At 41.5% G+C, this 19,834-nt stretch overlaps 1 protein-coding gene across 2 annotated transcripts; it reads right to left on the reverse strand.

Moving 5' to 3' along the window:
• Positions 1–552: 552 nt before the first annotated feature.
• esrra (estrogen-related receptor alpha) lies at positions 553–16,750 on the reverse strand. 2 transcript variants are annotated; one of them, XM_041051390.1, is made up of 8 exons: positions 16,491–16,750; positions 14,676–14,777; positions 7,857–8,240; positions 6,971–7,087; positions 6,725–6,838; positions 5,620–5,787; positions 4,894–5,163; positions 553–3,938 (listed from the first exon to the last, which is right to left on the reverse strand). In XM_041051390.1, exons 3-8 carry the CDS (start codon positions 8,233–8,235, stop codon positions 3,685–3,687), a joined length of 1,302 nt encoding a protein of 433 aa, XP_040907324.1. In that variant the 5' UTR covers positions 8,236–8,240; positions 14,676–14,777; positions 16,491–16,750; the 3' UTR covers positions 553–3,684. The 2 variants fall into 2 exon arrangements, with proteins under 2 accessions (XP_040907324.1, XP_040907325.1); XM_041051391.1 differs by lacking the exons at positions 14,676–14,777; positions 16,491–16,750 and adding an exon at positions 13,671–13,808.
• Between the last annotated feature and the right edge of the window lie 3,084 nt (positions 16,751–19,834).

Here is a 19,834-nt window from a genome sequence, read left to right on the forward strand (position 1 = left end):
AGGACTGAGGCCCAACCGGTTCACGTTATGTGCAAACTGCAAGTGGAGACACGGCCGCCTGGTTAAAGAAAATAAACCGGATAATGATGCCCTTTAGAGTAAAGCTTCAAGTGCTGTTTCACAAAATTAACACCTGCTGTCCCAGGCCAAACTTAATACACAAGCACATAGTGACAGATTATTTATAATGGTGGTATGGTCAGGTTCAGTCATCTGTAATCTTCCATTGATTTATTGTATAGTATTATAATAAATATTACTATATAATAACTTACTTTAGTATTTATTCTATATAAGTATTAATTTCTCATGCTCAGTAACTGCATGTGAGATCTGCCCACTATTTAGGTTTTGCAAAACCTTTGATGGACTGTCCCTTATCATAAGTCATAAGTGTGTGTCGAAATCTGTGTTGTCAAGAATATTAATCATGAAGTTGAAAGTTTCAACAGTACTATTCACCACCCAACCCACATCTAATACAAAACCACACACAAATACACACACATAAACACCCACAGGGAGAGATGAGACCAGTGATATGCGGTGGTGGTGGTGTGTCCGTTTATTACACAACACAAAGCACCTACAATAATCCACTCCCTGATGCCTCAGACAGTGGAAGATCTCACTTTTTTTCACAGTGATTTTTATGTGGACATGTTTAGACAAGGACATCAAACTGTTTTATCTAAATGGGGAAGAAGAAAAAAAAGCCTACACACAGAAATTCACAGCCAATATCACACAAAAATAAAGCAGTGTCAACAAACAACAGTAAATTGAGTAAAAAATAGAATTTAATCATTTAAATAGTCTTTCAAAATACAAACATTGATTTGAACCTCTAAATAATATAACGTTTAGTAGCTATTCTTCATTATAACTGGCAATGTTAAATGTACACGGTGGCTATACAAGGAAATGTGTGAGGTTTGGTAATTTATTGTATTGCTCATTTATATTAATGCACACATATTTAATATAAACTACAAATGACTGTATAATTTTAACAGTGACACTGCAAATAACCCTGCCCTAACCCACCGTACCTAAAACATTTGTATGCTAATGAAAAAAAATATTTACCTTTCTGTAAATGACAAAGTTTTAAAAGCTCTAATTTGACCCAGGCATCTATATTTATTTGTTTGCTTCAGAAATTTGATCAGTATTTGAGAAATTAGGTTAGTAAACAAATCACAGACCAACAAACTTCTTAGATGAGTGGAATATGTAAGCTGTAACCTATGAAAGCAAAACCAAACGGGTGAATCGGAGTCACATTTTGCCAGATGTATCAATCCCTGCTCCACAGTGCTAACTGTGGCGAATACAACACCTGTGTTAAAAGATGAATTGTTTTCAAACTGCACCGCTGCAAATGACCTCCAGTGTTTTCAAGCTGCAACGCTAATCCTGTGAAACCATATCAACTGGAGGTTTGCCCAGCGTGAGACACTTTGTACCATGGGGCATGATTAATGAACCATATACACCTTAGAGTTATGAAAATAAAGAAAAATGATCTCAGGCGTTTGCACAACTGCTGGACATTCAATATACCTAATATTCAAATTGAACTTGACAAGTCAAAAGATCAAGAATTACACGCGTCTCCACAGTTATTTGGCCTTCTGGCTTACTCTGCCTCCTGAGGTAGCCCTCTGTAGCCTCACCATGCAGCTGGATCTATAGAGCCATGTAAATTGATCCCTAAGTGACAATCAGCCTCAGAAAACACACAACTGCTTACATTAAAAAAACCCACAAAAAACAATTAGCATTCGTAATATCATGAACGGAAGCTTCCCTCCAATACCAAACCCACAACAGTGTGTCACAATGTAAAGAAAATACCCTTAAATCCTAGAAAGGAAAATGTATGAAAAAGGAGTTTTCAAGTCTTTACAAATTTCAGTACACTGTGAGCTGCACAAATATAATTGTAATGGGGAACTTGTATCACATTTGCTGGCTTTGTTATCTTCCACTATAAATTGCATGTTTCTGTTTATTTAAATGGAACTGTACATGGCTAAAAGATTAATGGCTCTCTGGCCAATAATGTCTTTTTATGGATCTCACTCTGATATCAGATACTGTAGCTTTGCATCGCATGTGAAGCTTACTATAATGATCATTTATACTGTAAGTATACAAACCTACTGAACAATGAGTAGGACTTTCAGGATGTTGTCAGACAAGTTTTCAACATCCAAAAGGAAGATGTTGCATATGTTGCATTTCTTGTTGCCCTGAGCCCTTTCCGGGCACTTACAAGTTAAAGTTCAACAGATGTACATATTACAAAGGAGGGATCTTGCATTGAAACAACTGAGATTTTCTTTAAGCAATGCTCTTCACTACTGCAGAAAATGCAGCAAAATCTCATCAATAACCTATAAATGATACATAGGGGTTAGTGTTATACATTATAGCCCACAAATGAAACAGACCAAACAGGTCAGACCATTATTTTTGAACAGCACAGCTGCTGAAGACAAAAATAGTGGTTGATTTAGTGGTGGACAGTATAAAAAAGCAGATGAGGCATATGCATTTTTTTCTAACCACTGATGTTGCCACACTGATTTTAATGTCAGAGCTGTGTTCTTCCCTGATCTCAGTGTAGCTCATTGGTTTTGACTGGACACGTACGCACACGCTTGCTTGCTTGCTTGCTTGCATGAAAGCCAGTTCTTTGTGCGCCAATAAGATTTACATACAACACTGAATATATTACCTTCCAAGTGGAGCATTTTATGAGCACACAATCTTCATATGCATGTCTCCTGGACTACAAATCAATTGCACAACCTTTTATAAAGAATCCTGCACCTACTATGTACACCAGTGGTTCCCAATTCCAGTATTTAATCCCCAAAGTGCTGTTGGTTTTCCCTCCTACCACGTTTCTAAATCTACTCACCTGGTATCCCCGACCCAAACCAGGCTCCACTAGAAGCTAGAAATGTTTTTTATTTAAATCAGCACCTGGGGTCCTGAGAGTGGCGAACTACTGATATACACGCACAACTAGATGTCTCACCATTTTATCCACAATTTGAATGTGACAGACAACAATCGAGTCATTATATTGCTTTTAACATATTGCAAGTAATTCCTATGAATTTGCCTACAAAGGCAGACTAAACTATAGTGAATACGAGCACTCCATGTGCATGTCAATCTGACCCTACACTGGACCCTCCAGTCTTTCACCGGGTATTTTATAATGGCTTTCATGAGTAGATGTTGCATTATTATATAAGTTCAAGAGCCACATGTTTGCAGTCTGTTCTTGGGTACCTAAGTGTTGTTCTTCAGTGGTTATGCAACTGCAGATTGATGCTTGCTGTGATGGAACACACCATGAAAATCGCTGAAACTATTCTGGTATTCATGTTCAATGTTTTCACTCCTGGATCTTGAAGCCTTTAACTGAAGTTTGGCAGTTACATCTTGCTGTAAGTAACACATTCCCACTTAGAGGCAATACATGAGGTTTTTCTTTTGACATTTTTCTTTCTTCATGTAGCCTAAAGGGTAAAAGGACCATTTTCCTCATTATTAATTCTATAACAAAAACTTTCCTCTCTCATAAACCAGTCATCCCCTCTTGAAGACTAGATCTCTGTTGGGTCTTTCTCTGCATCCTCTTTACTTCTGCTGCTTTCTGCTCTAGGGAGAGTCCATCATGGCTTCCAGCATCTCCAGGAATAGTTTGTGCATGGGTACACCTCCACGGGTCTTGATGCTGTAGAAGGTGGTAAGAGCGCGACCGGCAGTCTGTCGGAGAAGAGGCAATGTTAAAAGCAGTCGTCCTGCCCGCTGGGGGTCGTCTGGGCGCCGTTGACATTCCAGCTCCAGCAGGGCCTGGTGGAGGAGGTCCCGCAGCTTTTGCACAGCCTCCATGTCCTCGATGTAAACAGAGTCTGACAGAACAGCAGGGAGCACATGGTAAGGCAGTGTGTAGGGTGTTAACTTTTCTCAGCTTTTGACAGAAAGAGAGCCTATGTTGCCCATGAACTTAACACAAATACAAACCAACGACAGCCCTTATTTACAAAACAAACAGTGGATCTGTAGCACAAGCAGGACATGTTAGATGACCAGCTGTTGACAGTAATCTTGAGTGGATCTCTAAGGGATGTCCACATAAAGGTTATGAGTGTGGTAAACTTGCCACAACCATTAGAAATATACACCAATCAGCCGCAACATTAAAACTGGTAACTGGTTAAAACCGGTAACTGCTTTTAATGTTGTGGCTGATCAGTCTATGTTAGGAAGGGTAGACTAAATATTACAATTAGCTTTCAGTGTAAGGCAGTGTTGTTCTACTACATCACAAACTGCAGCCTCCAGTCTCAACAAAAACATTCAAACCTAAATGAGCGTAGAATTTATTGAAGGCCTGTTATATAAAACTGCATTCATTTTAGCAAATTACCTAATAATGTACAGAATAAACTGGAAACTGAGTGTAGTTTTTGTTGCATAATATGAATACGACTCTCAGTTATGTACAAGGTTTCAACCAAGGAATTGGTTTGCGGAGGCAGTGAGCACTCAGCTTTAATGAGCCTGATATTAAATTTCAGAAAAATGCAATTTTCCTCTGACATTAGTGGAGGCACTCTTAATTTCATCTTAGATGGGGTGACTCCATTATAAAAGGCAGCAGACAACCCTGATTTGTTAAGTAATGCCACTCAAGACCACTTTCAGGCAGTTTCAGTTTGGTCTAATCACGGCAAGTGATCTGAAAACCTACAACATACGGTACAGCATTCATAATAGTTGTATAAGATGTAAGTAAATGTTTGTCAAAATACTGAGTATAATCTATATGTCTGCATAACTGTTCAGCTAAACAAGAAAAAGTACCTGAGTTAGTGAGTGCGATGGCTTTTAGCATGACAAATTCCTCGCGGTCCACATTTAGTGCACGGAAACGGCGAGCAAGTTGACTGATCGCTGCATTTAGCTCGGTCAGTCCTGCAACACGTGACATCTCCTCATCAAGGACGAAATCCTCTGCAAACACCACCTCGTCCTCGCAGCCAAGCGAGCGGTACGCTACGCCCAGCACCAACACCTCCAGCCACACTGACTGCAGCACGGACATCTGGTCTGCTAGAGACAGCGACAGAAAGCCTGCGGGGGAACAGACAGACAGAGTGAGAGGGAAGAATTTAGATGCAGAGGAGGAACACTGGCAATATGTTGATATTTTTGGTGTCAACTGACACAACAAACACAGGAACCATGTCTTTATAGTGGCCAAATAATGGGCTACACACTGTTGGCAGCTGCTGACCCAACTCTAGTTTATAATACAGTTAAGAACTGCACCAGTTCAGGTGAACTGTCAGCAGAAGTTCAGCATCTCTCCTCCTAACACACCACACATGCCAGTCAAATGACTTAATTTGTTCTGACAATATATTTTGTTCCAGAGATTTAGTTTCATCAATTCATTTTGTTGGTCACAGCCTCAGAGCGAAACATGACACAGCAAGTTTTTTTTCTGGTCCGTGAGACTGGATCGCTACATCTCTTCCACTGTTGCCATGCTGTCCTCTCCTCCTTTGTCCTCTCTGAATCCCTCACCTGGAATGTGTTTGGCCCACCCGATGATGACGACCAGCTCACGGTCAGCAAGGTCACAAAGGGTGGTGAGCGTTCGCTGGGCTGTGTCGGGCTGCAGAGGGTCGGGCATGGCGAATAACTTCTCTGGCTCTGCCACTAGGAGGTGGGACACAATGATGTTGGAGGAACCTATGTCGTAAAGTAGATACAAAACAAACTTAGTCTGATGCACAAATAAAGACTGCAGTGTGCATTCATGGACACAATGACTGATCCCCAAAATATCATCTCTGTCATTATCTATACCAATGCATTAACTTTTGCTTTATGCAACATATACGCTGAGCTGCACCAGTCTTATCTGTATTATATACGACACTATAGTCATGCTGCAAGTTTACATAACCCTCTTTCAAATATAGGGTTGAGACCTGCCAACTGACTTGTTACTAACGAATCTTTATTTTCCATGAGTGCAAATGAGAGTTTTTCTTTAAATCTGGCTGGGCACCTCAGCCAGATTTATGTGAATCAAGACCTCAGAGTTGGTTTATCTAAATGTGTACAAATTAGCACAGTTATGATTTTTCACTCTTGTATTGCTGACTGAAAAGTAAGGAATCAGTGTACCGTTTTTGGCAGTAGAGGGCGCTGTTCTCTAATCAATTCCAATGGGTTTAAAGCGTTTTGTGTTGCTTGTATGCTCTGAGCACCTTATTTTTACCTATGTCTCATGTCTTGCCCTTTTTGAGGAGCACTGTCTCTACCTCTGAAACAGGACAGCACAGTCTGACCGCCCAAGGCTGTTATTATTCCATTTGTAATGGACTGAACACAGCTGCTGTTGGTACATACATGTGGTTTGCCAGCAAAGAATTGATCAGCAGCCAGTTATGTGCTGCCCAGCAGCAGCAAGACACCTCTCATGGCAAAAACACCCTCTCATTTGTCAGAACCTAATATCAAGTAGAGTAAATGTGTGAGGGCTGATAGTTACCACTGAAGTTTTAAACAAAAAAAAATATGCTGAGCCACTTTTCATCTCATTGCTCAATTTGATTATTGTAGTTAACGTTACCTATTGTAGAACAAAAACCTAATGGCAAGACAGGAGTATAAATCCCACCTTTTTCACTCTCCTTTGTCAGTGGTAGAGGGGCGTTCTGGTACGTTGCATTCTCCACTTCTGGACGCCGTTTGTACTTCTGTCTTCCACCTCGGACCCTGTCGAGACGAACTCCTACATGGTAAAACATAAGGTATTTATGATTAATGCTGGACAACAGAGAATGAACATACCGCATATAACAGATCAGTACAGGAATACTTAAGATGTAATATCACAGACTAGCTACAGGGCGTCTGCACTCACCCTCTTTAAGCATGCCTACTTTGAGGCACTTGGTGAAGCGGCATGCCTGGCAAGCCTTTCTGCGCCTTTTGGTGATCTCACACTCATTTGAAGCTGGACAGCTGTATTCGATATTACCTTTACGGGATGACAGAAAATGTAACCTCTTCAGTAAAGAAGAAGATTAAGCAACACAAATATGAATAAGCATCTGAGATGAACGAAAACGTCTTTCAAATTCTTAATCTTTCTTGATTTTTTAAACATAAAATCTACCAAGAACAGAAACCACACAAGCTACCCCACCCGTCAAGTTTTCCAACATACAGAAATACAGTAAATGTTCGTGGTTTTTGTTTAACAGACCTGTATAAACAAGATGGAGTGGTTGTAGTGATAGTGTACTGAAGCATGTTAAGGAATAACACCATTAAGATGTGATGTGGGTCCTTAGTCACTCCTGGATTCCTCAGACATTTTAACCACTATGGAGACTTGGGATAGAACAAAAATTTAATACCTGTATTCACTACATACAGTATATTCACAGATTTAGCTAGTTTAACTAACTGAGCTCTCATGTTTCAAAGGTAAATGAAAGCCTTGGTGGAATACTAGAATCAAGACAGGGGCAAGCTTTTTGCAGAAAAATATAACAATTTTTTTCCATTTTCCATTATGTGCCACTTTGTTTGAAAAAAACATTTCTCCACATTTGTTTTACACTTTGTGTTTTAAAGATGAAAAAGTGTTTGCACAGGAGGCAGCGTCACATTCCACATGACGTTAGTAATCCAAACGTACATCCCATCAAACTGTTACGTTACAGAAGGTGTCAGGCTAAAACATGAACTGTACACTGGTTGTTCTTCTACGCAAACCCTTTGAATTTCATCTCAAAACACACCTTGGATGGTTCTCTTGAAGAATGCCTTGCAGGCCTCACATGATGCTACGCCATAGTGGTAACCTGAGGCCACATCTCCGCATACTAAACAGAGCCTCTTGGGTAGCGTGCTCAGGGCGTATTTGCATCGCCCTGCTCCATTTCCGGTGGAGCCCTCCTCTGCCCCATCACCGCCCTCGTCTTTGAAGTGGCAGCGCAGAGCTGGTGTGTAGAGTGGCGGGGAGTAACGTTTAGTGCTGTCTCCTCTGGTTCCTCCACCTCCGCTTTGAGAGGAGTCTGAGGAGGCCCCGCCAGGGCTCGTCCGACCTCCCCCGCCTCCCTCTGGACTACTCGGTTCTGCCTTTATGTAGACATCTGACCGACGCTCCCTGGAAGACATGATGTCTAGAGGGGAAAAGAACACAACACAGAAAGGTCAAATAAACTGTTTTTGCTCAATCTGATAATTTCAGACTGTTTTTGAGTCTCTTTTATGAGCTGAAATAAATATTATGGGAATCAGATATTTTCTAATAGAACTTTTATCTCAGCACAGATTGGCATTTTCAGAGTCACAATCTGCGGAGTTCACATGTTCATATCTGAATTTTTTCCCTCTTTGGCATCTTCCAACTAAAAGTTGGAGTCCTTCAACCCCAGAACCTGTCTCCAAGTCTTGACACTAACCTTTACTGTTTGCATTTATACCTATAGTTTACCTATGTGGGTTGGTTTGAGTGTAAACACAGGATTCAATAAAAACAGTCAACAAAGAGGAAAAAAACACCTGAACAGGAATTCAAGGCCTGATTTTTCTCTTCTCCCTTTATTAACGTCACAAAGAGCTTGCTTGTTCCTCCTCTTGTTCTTTAGCAGAACCCTGTGTTGTTTTGTGCTATTTTTTCCTCAGCTTGGCTTTTTGAGCCATCAAAACACACCTTCGATTCACCAAACAAGAACCTTTCGAGCCTAAAATAGAGCTATACAGTACGTGAATCATCCCCACAGTGTGAAATCTTCGTCTGTGACATCTCTAGACATTAAAGTAGCCAAGGTGACCGGATGAAGGTTGCTATGCTCATAGACAGTGCTCACTCTTCACTATTCAGACACATAACTTATGTTTAAATAAGGCAGGAAAGAGTGTCGCAGCAAACTGCTCGCCTGCCAATGACGAAACATTGCTGCTGTACAGAAACTATGGCCAGATGAACAAGCACAAACAAAACAATCACTGTAAATATTGTTTGTGATGAAATGAAAAATATGTTCGTGATTCCACATCAGGGCTGCAACTAACAATTATTTACAGAGTTGTGGCACAGTTTCAGCTCTGCAGAGGGCAGCAGAACTCTCCCATCGTCTTCATTAAATCTAATCTAATACAGTTTACAAGCCTCAAAACGACAACAACACACAACAAACAAATATTCCTGAGAATACGGAAAATACTTGAAAAACACACATTCACTCTCATGCACAACAGATTCCTTAGTTTCAGGTCAAGATTGCCACAAATGTGAACATCAAACTTCAACACTACGATACAGAGAGGTTTTATAATTACTCCGAATCCATTCAAAATGCTGCGCGAGAGTAAACTCTGTGAGGAATAAAATTCCTTATGTCAAAAAACATAGTGACACTCAAAAGAAAACATTTCTTAGTTGAGTGTACAGATCCATCACTTACACAACCACATGTAATGGTCAGATGGTTAAATGTGAATGGTTAGATCACCATGAGTAATAAATGTTTCATGCTTTTAAGCTGTGATTCAACTTCCAGTAACTTAGGTCTAATGCCAAATGTCTGGATCCTTAATGTCAATCATGCATTGCGTCAATTTTATGTAATACAATTAGCCTAAAAGCAGTGTGAGCTCTTTGAAACTGGAGGTTTTTCTTGCGGTAAACTAACTGACCAAGGATGGGTGAATTGGTGAATGTGTGAACAAAGTGATCACCACTCTTCACTGCCCATATCAGGGTCTCTAGGGTGCCTCCCTTCACACAGTCAAACCCTCACAGATGGTCCAGATGCCACGATACGTCTGGTTTTCGATCAGCCTTAAAGGGCACATGTCACTCTGCTGCTCAATGACCTCCACTGGCTACCCATGGCTGCCCGAATCAAATTCAAGTCACTAATGCTTGCCTACAGAGTGACGTCTGGGCCTGTACCCATCTCATACAGGCTTACGCTCCTTCTCAGCCACTGCGGTCCTTCAAGAAATGTCATCTGACATTAACATCCCTGCACACACGACAATCACGGTCCAGACTGTTCTCGTTTGTGGTTCCCCACCAGTGGAACAAGCTATCAAATGTTTTCAGAGCAGGGGCGTTCTTCTCTATCTTCAAGAATCTCTTGAAGACTCATCTCTTCCAAGAGCACCTCCTCTCCTAGCACTCTAACGTGCCTAACTAGCACTTACTGTGCACTTTCGATGCACTGCTTTACCTGATCTCCTTGCACTTTGTCTTACTGAACAGATTTAGTACTTAGTGCTTGCTTCAAGGTCTCCTACTGTACTGATGCTTTAATGTTGTCCCTCACCTGTAAGTCACTCGGGATAAAAGCCAAAAGAGCAAATATAAATGAAATTGAGAACATAAAGTGCATTCAGAAAATATTCAGACCCCTTCACTTTCTGTTATGTTCCAGCCTCATGCTAAAATCATTCAGTCATTTAAATTTCAGTTCCCTCATCATTCTAGACTCAATTCCCCATAATGACAAAGTAAAAACAGAATGTCTCAAATGTTTTTGCAAATTTCTTAAAAAGGAAAAACTGAAATATCACACTGGCATAAGTCAGAGTCTTTCCTCAGTACTTGCTTACTAGTTGAAGCACCTTCGGCAGTGATCACAGCCTTAGGTCTTCTTGGGTATGATGTGACAAACTTTGCACTCCTGGATTTTGGGGATTTTCTGCCATTCTTCTCTGCAGATCCTCTTAAGCTCTGTCAGGTTGAATGGGGACCGCTGGTGGACAGCCACGTTCAGGTCTCTCCAGAGATGTTTGTTTGGGTCCAAGTCAGGGATCTGGCTGGGCCACTCAAGGACATTCACAGAGTTGTCCCTAAGCCGCTCCTGTGGTGTCTTGGCTGTGTGCTTAGGGTCATTGTCGTTTTGGAAGGTGAACCTTCAACCCAGGACGAGATCCTGAGCTCTCCGGATCAGGTTTTCATTAACAGTATCTCTACACTTTCTATACTTGCTCTGTTCAGCTTTCCCTCAACCCTGACCAGTCTCTGTCCCTGCTGCTGTAGGGACAGGGAGCACAACATGTACCCCCCACAGTATGATGGTGCTGCCATCATGCTTCAGTTGTGCCAGACATGACGGTAAGAACTGAAGTTAAAGAGTTTAACCTTGGTTTCATCAGACCACAGAATCTTGTTTCTCACAGTCTGAGAGTCCTTTAGCTGCTTTTTTTGTGAACTTCAAGTGACTTTCATGTGTCCTTCACTAAGGGAAGGCTTTGTACAGCCACTCTGCCATAAAGCCCAGATCGGTGCAGTTTCTCCCATCTCCACACAGGATCCCTGGAGCCCAGCCAGAGTTACCATCAGGTTCTTGGTGACCTTTCTTACCAAGGCCCTTCTCTGGTCGGCCGGACGGCCAGCTGTGGGAAGAGTCCTGGTTTTTCCAGACTTCTTTCATTTAAGAATTATGGAGGCCACTGTGCTTTTAGGAACCTTCAGTGCAGCATAAATAATTTTTTGTAGTCTTCCCCAGCTCTGTGTCCCAACACAGACCTGCCTCTGAGCTCTGCAGCCAGTCCCGCTGACACGTAGGTTTTTGCTCCGATATGTATTGTCAGCTGTAAGACCTCAAGACAGGTGTGTGCCTTCTCACGTCCAATCAATTGAATTGGACGTTTGAGGTGAGGTTGAGGTGGACTTCAATCAAGGTGTAGAAACAAGGTGTAGAAACATTTCAAAGGAGAAATGAGAGGCACCTGAGCTAAATTTCATGTATCATAGCAAAGGGTCTGAATACTTGTGTAGATGTTATAAATTCTGTTTTCACTTTGTTATTATGGGGTATTGAGTCTAGGTTGATGAGGGAAAAATGAATTTAAATGATTTTAGCATGAAGCTGCATCATAACAAAATATGAAAAAGTAAAGCGATCTGAATACTTACTGAATGCACTGTAGGTGTGTCACTCCTGTAATTACACCCCTATAAGGGAACCAGTCAGTGTACTGAACAGCCAAACAAAGACAAATGGTTCATGTTTCATTATACTATATATTATGATGCTAACTTTCTTTGGCTTTAGAAATGTAGCCTCCATGTTAGACTGATTTTGTCGACAGCACTTCAGCGATCAGAAAAATGGGTGAAAAGGGAAAAGTGGATCAACAGGGCAGAGGCATGAATCATAGTATGTGTCTCTGTCTGTCTCTAATCTTCATCTCATCAGTGGATACATTAATGCAGAGCCTTACTTGAGTGACTGCTCTCATTCACTGCTGGAGGTTCACTGCCAGAGGAAGGACGATGAGATGGGATCTCTGCAGAGTTTCTCATGCATACATATGGGTAATTACCAACCTTTTTTTTTATTTTTTGTTCATCAGTTCAGCTGATAAACCAGTTGCAGTTTATATATTTAAGTACTGTTATAAATAAATAAACTATCAGTCAAGTATATATTGTCAATAACTGCTCAGTCCTGATCCGTGCTGTTTATGTCAGTTTGCAAACTTGTTAATACATGTTATTTATTACCCATTTATTCCTAAGAGACATCTATGATGAACAGCCCCTCTACTGACATCTTTCCATTCAGATACACTTCACATCGCATAGTGCATTTATTAGACATGACTCTTTAGAAAAATATCCTTTTAGTTTGAAGGTAATCAAAGCTGTTCAATATCAGGCGTATAATCAGTGTTCAAGACCCACTGAGGAAAAAAAGAAAAGAGGCTCTCATTGCTTTGACACTCAGGAAAACTAAGTGAATCACTGGATGTCACCTTGCAAACACTGTGCTTTACACATATGCAATACAACATGTAATACAGTGAAGTATGGTTGTAGATAAAGACTTTTTACCTGACATCCTGGATTCAAAACATGGAGGAACTTAAAACTTGCTCCAGATATAATCAATTGCAAACCAAGTATTCTTTTATCATAATATATTTATTGCTACAGCTGATAACTGAGTCCTATAGTAGCTGGTAGTCCTATATTTTCTTTGGAGTTTGCCCCCTCTGGACTTGTAGCACTGTTTGGCAAGCAACAAGGGGGGGTCACAGTAACATTACCCTGTTTAAAGTTTAGCTCACTTGGACTGAGTTTACACGCTCGGTGGAAGGCTCAGCCAGTGTCATCAGGACTAATAATGTATGAGGCCAGGTGATCAACAATATGAGTCTGTTAACTCAGACCAGCAAGGATCCCAGTACCATGTGCACCGCTGGCCACTTCGACATCTGCTCTGACAAAGGAGGAACAGGAGTCTCAGTCAATAAAATTGTTGAAACGCAAACGAGAATAGCTATGTGGTTAACTTAATCGTCTGATGAGAGCCGATTAAAGGGTGAGATAAACCAGGTGAGGTGTGCTAAACTGCTTGGTTTACCATTTAACTCACCACAGAAACATGCCGTGTGTACTTTAATGTACCAACATGTTTGGGGTAGCATTAGCATTAGCTTTAACCACAGCGACCGCATTATAACTGGAGGTTAGCCCTACCCTTAGCTAACTAAGCTAGCAGTAGCTAGCGTTAATCCTGACTGACCAGCTCTCTCTTCCCGGGGCCGAGGTTTATTTTTGTCACTCTAACACAGGCTAGGCTGCATCTTACCTGATAGCGGTGACTAGTACGGCACTTAAGTCTCTCCACGGTGTGAGAACATGGCACAGGCTTGACAGAAAATCTGTTTCCAGACTGCCAGCGCCCGCTAGCTCGAGTTGGCTGTGTTGAGATGGGCCGGGCTACAATCGGCTTTCTCTAACAGCTGGTAAATGATACAGGATGGATATTCTGCAGCTAAAACACATTAGTGCAAGGAGCACTCTGCAAGCTGCGTCATTTAACTGTCAAATCAACTAGCTGTTAGTGCACATTATTATTATTTTTTAAAATAGGCTTGACTGTTATATACTAACTTCACCTTATCTCACACACATAAAGAGTTAGAAAAATATACTCATATTCTCTCTAATGTGAAGGATCATCAAAAAGATTCATTAAGAGATGATATTGGAGAATTATGTTCAGTCCCAGTAGTAAACTCATATATATATAAACCTATAATAAGCATAGTCAGGATTAATTTACTATCAGCAAATCAGCCATTAATCCAAAGTCTCAATTTTTACATAACAGAATACAAATCAGAGTCCTAATGATGAACTGATGAATGGCAAAGTTTGACTTACATGTAAGGGGTGAGTGGTGTTGAGTTCACATGTGATCATTTCAGAACAACAAATCACAAAATATATCTGTGTTGCAGCTGGTATGTCCTGTGAATGGCTTGATTGCAACAGAATCATAGATGCTATATTCTGTCATGTATATTCTCTTAATAGTTTGGATGTGAAATGAGAAGCCAGCACCTTCAAAATCAATCTCTACTGCTGGTGCTGCACTTCTCCTTCCATATTCCCCCTTTGCCTATCAGTATTTTCTAAAGGAGACATTAACATTGCCAGTAAAAGGTCCATTACAGCCTCACAAGAATGAACCCAGAGGCAAGTGTGGCACCTGGCTACAGAATACAAATAACAGACATAATCCCAGTTGAAGCATAGCATAATAGCATAATATTTCATCAGCATAAAAGGTGAAGTGAGAACAGATTACCTGTTTGGTGAACTGGAGTTTAAAGCCTATATATCCCTCACTCCCGGTGGTAGCGTGATGAAGTGCTGTTGCTTGGGTTGAACTCTGTGGTTTTCAGGACACCTGCAAAATAAGCGCAAGGTTTCTGAGTGCCTTCACATAACTTTTCACGTTGACCTTCAATTAATGCTTTTAATGGCCAGACATCCACAGGTACACTGTGTTCAATTTCATAATGACCGTGATGTCTGAGAAGTACTTGTAGATATTAGGTTACTGAAAAGCTGTTAATAAAGGCTTCACGTGCCAGAGGAAACCTCTCAATTAGCAACAGTTTTGTTTCCTCTGTGGTAAACCATGTGTATACTTGTGACACTGACTTTTCCTTCCTAAAATACATAACCCACTGTATCTGTCCAGGTTTCTGCGTGCTGCTGGAGTACCCTCCCCCTTACACTGCGTGACACACTCCAAAGGTCACAGCCACAGGAATGCTTGAAGGACAGAGTAAAGCCAACACCTTGTCTCCTACTCAAAGTCATAAGCTGAAGTTTGGTGATAACTCTCTGTAAATAATTAAAGAGACTAGTTTTGATTTAAAAAAAAAAAAAAAAAAAACTACAAAAAGAAAACTACATGAAACATAATTTTAGTTAGTGTTTAAACATGATTCTGGCTGAGGAGAAAGCAGATATTAAATGTAAAGTTGCAACAAAGTTTTTTTTTTTCTTTTTTTTGAGCATTTTAACCTTGAGCAACAGGATTGTAACACGTGGAAACATACTGTGATGCTTTAGACATATTCTTTGGAAGTGATCAGAACTGACAACTTCATTTTCCAAAGTGACCTTTCAGAAAACCAGAAAACAACAATCATTCTTAAACAAACCAGCAACTGGCACACACTCAGTACTTCACTTTTTCCCCATAAATAAAAAAGTCAAATATCACAGCACATAAACCAGTCCTTGCTTTGTCTTAAATGGTTTACAGCTTCCTAACGTAGTTTTGTTAGGGGGCACCACTGGTCTTTGTCACTGGCAATGCATCACACTGACTGTACATAAAACTCACTTTGAGGGTTTTAAATGCGGCGCACTGTGGAGACGGAGAGAACAGCACCCAGGGGTGACCTTGCCTACTGATCTCGGACCGGTGAAAGGTTAATTGCCAAAGTGGATTATGCCTTAAGATCAGTGATCTCAATCCTGATCCAGCAGGCTCGGTAACTTGCATAGTTCAGTGTGTTAAGACATACAGAAGAATAACTCGGGTGTATGTATGTGTATGTGTGTGTGTGTGTGTGTGTGTGTACGGGGAATACATATAAGAAGAGCTAAAGTGTGTACAGTTGGAGAAGTGCGGAGTGATATTTGTCCATGCAGGACTTGTCTAAGTGAGGGCATGCGACGATAATTATCCGCTGCATCCTATTCAACCATGTTCCTGCATTCTTCCTTTACTCAATTAATGCCCATGCATCCTATGTAATAAGAAATGTTGTTGGGGTTTCACAGGCAGCTAGAGCATTAACCATTGCACAGAGCGTTATAGCATTTATTCAGGTGTGAGTTAGTCTGGAGGCTGTGGGTATTTAAGGTGGACATGAAGCGTGTACTGCAAATCATTACACAATGTACGAACTATTTATTCAGCGGGTCGTGCCCCCTACTCCCAATAACGTGGCCACGCGAACTTAACAGCACTGCCAGGCGAATCGTGCATGCACATCGGGCTCCCGTATAGACAGCTGACATCTCCACCAAACGATTAATAATGGCCTAAAGCCACTGTGTTGCACGGCGTCTGCAGTGTAGGCTAAGAGAGGCTACTTACTGGGAAATGTAAAACCATCGCAGGGTTGTTTTTATCTGAAGTCAGTCAAGTCTTTGCGGCTGGCAAGTCCACAGTCGGTTTAACCGGTTTAATGGCGCTGTCCGAGCCTCGCCGGGTGTCTCACATCGCATCACGTACGTTACCGTGTAATAAGGCTAGAGCAGCGACCGGCGACACACCGTCTTACCGCCTGGTCGGTTCCGTACCCTGATATAATAATTTCACGGCGTCGGCTCCCTACAACTGAGGTTGTAGTTGGATTTCAGTGTCAAGACTTCAAGAAGAAAAACTGAATTTCCGGTAAAGAAAAAAAGAAGTTTCACAATAAAACCCACGAATCACGTGACATTTTAACGTTTCCAGAGCCAAACAACGTCCCACAGAGAAACGGGGCCTAATATGAGGCAGTTACCATCTACTACTTGAATATACCACATGCCTCGTAAAATTATATAACTTTTTTAAATTACTTAAATTAACACAAATCGCGGTTTTAATTTTAACAAGCGCAAACTCTGTAACTTCCGGCTTCTTCCGGGGTTTCTCTCGCCAGCTTGACGCAGCGCAGTGACGAAGGTCTCTATCTCGTGTCTTTTCTCCTCCCTCTGTCCAATTTGCGTCCGCTGTGTCTCCGTTACGTCCGTACGCACCTTCCACCAGCGTCATCAGCATTGTAATAATGGCCCGCAACTCGTGAAAAAAAAAAACATATGACCCAGTCTACGTTAATCCCGATGTAGTCTAGGTACATTGGTTTGCCTGCAACCCGAAGAGTTCTGCTTTCAGATCCGCTTTACACAAATCAATTATGTCGTCCTCTGGATATCTGGATATATCTTTGCAGAAGCAACCCCCCCGCCCCCTGATCCCACCACTCCTCCCCCACATAAAATGAGAAATTATTGTTTTATTCCCAGTGAGACTAATATTCCCAGTAATACTATTTTATAAGTTTAAATGTTGGCTTTATTGTACATTTTGTCCAATTATGGTAGTTTCGTTGTGGCACTTTAACTTAAAATAGCCGATCATGGCCTGCAATTCAAAATTAGACATTTTATTTATACTATGCCTAACGCTTTGGGGGACTGTTGCTGAAAGAACACAGGCACGTCTGTTGCTGCACACCTCTATGGAAAATGTAGTCATGCTGTCGGTCTTGTGACACTGACCCGGCTCACTCTGCCACTACACAGGGCAGTTGCCAAGGAAGAGGAGATCAAGAGATCACTGCGATGGCATGAGAAAGGGAAATAATCAAGGGGATTATAGTTCGGAGGGAAGAAAAAACCCGCAACCTGCAATACAATTTTCCAGATGTGCTTTCAAAACGGTTGTCATCAGACATGTCTCAGAGATCCTCCTTGGAACAAATCAGGCTGTCTTTAACATACAGATAATTGCAATTTTTTTTTTTTTTCTGTCTAAGTTTGTAGCCTGCTGCCTCTCGAAATAGGCTGCCCCTGCGCTCTCCAACATGCCTGGTAGCAGCTGGCACAGACAGGAAAGAAGTTGTCACAGAAGAGATGACAACATTGTCCACTGATTGTTGGATAAAAAGAAAATGTAGTAGCCGTAGTGTGGTTTGGATGAGTGCGTATTCCCCCTGAACACCTCAGTGTCATCTAGCTCTAATTATAGACAAACATTAGTCTGGTCTGTGAAATTAGTGAGAGCCGTAGCCTCACTTGTATTCCCCTCATTGTGTCAAAAAGGGACAACCGTGTGTCATCTGTGTGTTTATGTCTTGGTGTGGTCTCATGTATGCAGCGGGCTCAGGACAGGATATCCGTGGTGCGCGCATGAGAGGAAAAACTGACGGCAGTGTCACTGCGACCTTGAAGCAAGGTCATTGAGTCTCTACTGCAGACACTGCAATTCTGCGGGGCTGCATCACACTGGTGCAGAGTCTGCATTATCATACTGTTAGAGGCGAAACCGGTCATGCTACATTCATCAGATTCACTCAGAAACCTGGGGGTAAAAAATGGATTATAGACACTGTATGTTTTGAGATTTACTTTTCTTATAATGTAAGTGCTGCTGTTTGAGGACAGAGCAGTGTGGTCGATGATATGTGTTTTTAAACTATGGAGAGTGAAAAAGTAGAAACGCACCCTGGATGCCAGCTGGGGTCCCCAGGGTGCTTCTTACAGCAGGTCGTGACCTCAGACAGGTGTCTGCTGATAGGCTACATAAATACCAAGAAGCCTTTGTGACTGTGGAACAGACGCAAAAAAATATATTGGGAATCAGGTCAGAGCATGTACTGAGTCATAGAAAGATAACACCACTGATAGAGACTGTCTCCACCTGTAATATAAACACCATGATCAGTATATGATTACTATGACTGGGCTATACCAGGCTATAATAGTATAGTAGTGGGTTTAAGGATTTAAACAGCGGGTGGTCTTCACTTAGTCCTGGTCCACACAGCTGGATAAAAAGATGAACAGGAAATAAATAATGATGGTAAATAAATGAAATACAGTGGAAAATATTATTTCTTACAAAAGCTTAATGTCTGCGTTGCTGCATTTATACGTTTTTACTATTTACCACATGTATTTGAAATTTAAAGGGTATATTCACCTTAAAATAGGATTTAATTCATTCTATGTAATAATGATTACTCATACTAACATCAGTTTCTATAAATATGGACTTAAGTCCACTGAAATGAGTAACTCCATGAGCTTATAGAGGTCTTCTTTCAGATGTTGCATCCAGCTGAGTTTGATTTTTCAAGCAGAGCGTCCATCTGTGAATGAGAAAATGCCCCCATCATGGAGCAGCTCCAGGATTTTTTTTAAATAACATGATCACTGCAGTCTGTCTCTCCGCTGTCCAGCTGAAGACTTCCCTTGTTCAAACCTGGAACATTGTAGAAATAACATATTTGAATTCTATTTTAGGATGGATTTTCCCTTTAGCTCCAGGTCAGGAGCGTAGCCCACATCAGCACTACAAACACTGCCAATTATTTGCCCTCTAGTGGCAGCATGGGGGACACTGCAGCGGCGGTGCTGATGACGTTAGAGCAGCTGAGTGTGTGTCCTCCAGTAAAAGGTCACCCACTGCCACTGCACATCATCACTGCCTGCTGACTTCCTGGTCTCAGTGCCAGGACGCTGCCTTTTCTTTTCACATTTCCTGCAGAAACGTGTCACATTTCCAGAGGCCAGACGAACATTCACACTGTTCCTGCTCCTTTGACACGTTTTACTTACTCACCACAAAAGCACGACAGCAGGGGGGCAGAAGGCAGACTGCAGTTTGTCCCATTCCAGATTATTCAGATGGCCACTAACATACAACTGCAAGTCTACTCAGATTTCAGT

This window comes from Toxotes jaculatrix, chromosome 12, assembly GCF_017976425.1.
Source record: "Toxotes jaculatrix isolate fToxJac2 chromosome 12, fToxJac2.pri, whole genome shotgun sequence".
NCBI classification, from domain to species: domain Eukaryota; kingdom Metazoa; phylum Chordata; class Actinopteri; family Toxotidae; genus Toxotes; species Toxotes jaculatrix.

Coding starts and splice junctions, on each gene's coding strand:
- esrra (XM_041051390.1), bottom strand. CDS start 8,235: ATGTCTTCCAGGGAGCGTCGGTCAGATGTCTACATAAAGGCAGAACCG. Junction 5,788..6,724: donor GACAAAGGAGAGTGAAAAAG/GTGGGATTTATA, acceptor TTTACGACATAG/GTTCCTCCAACATCATTGTG. Junction 3,939..4,893: donor CATCGCACTCACTAACTCAG/GTACTTTTTCTT, acceptor CTGTTCTGTCAG/ACTCTGTTTACATCGAGGAC.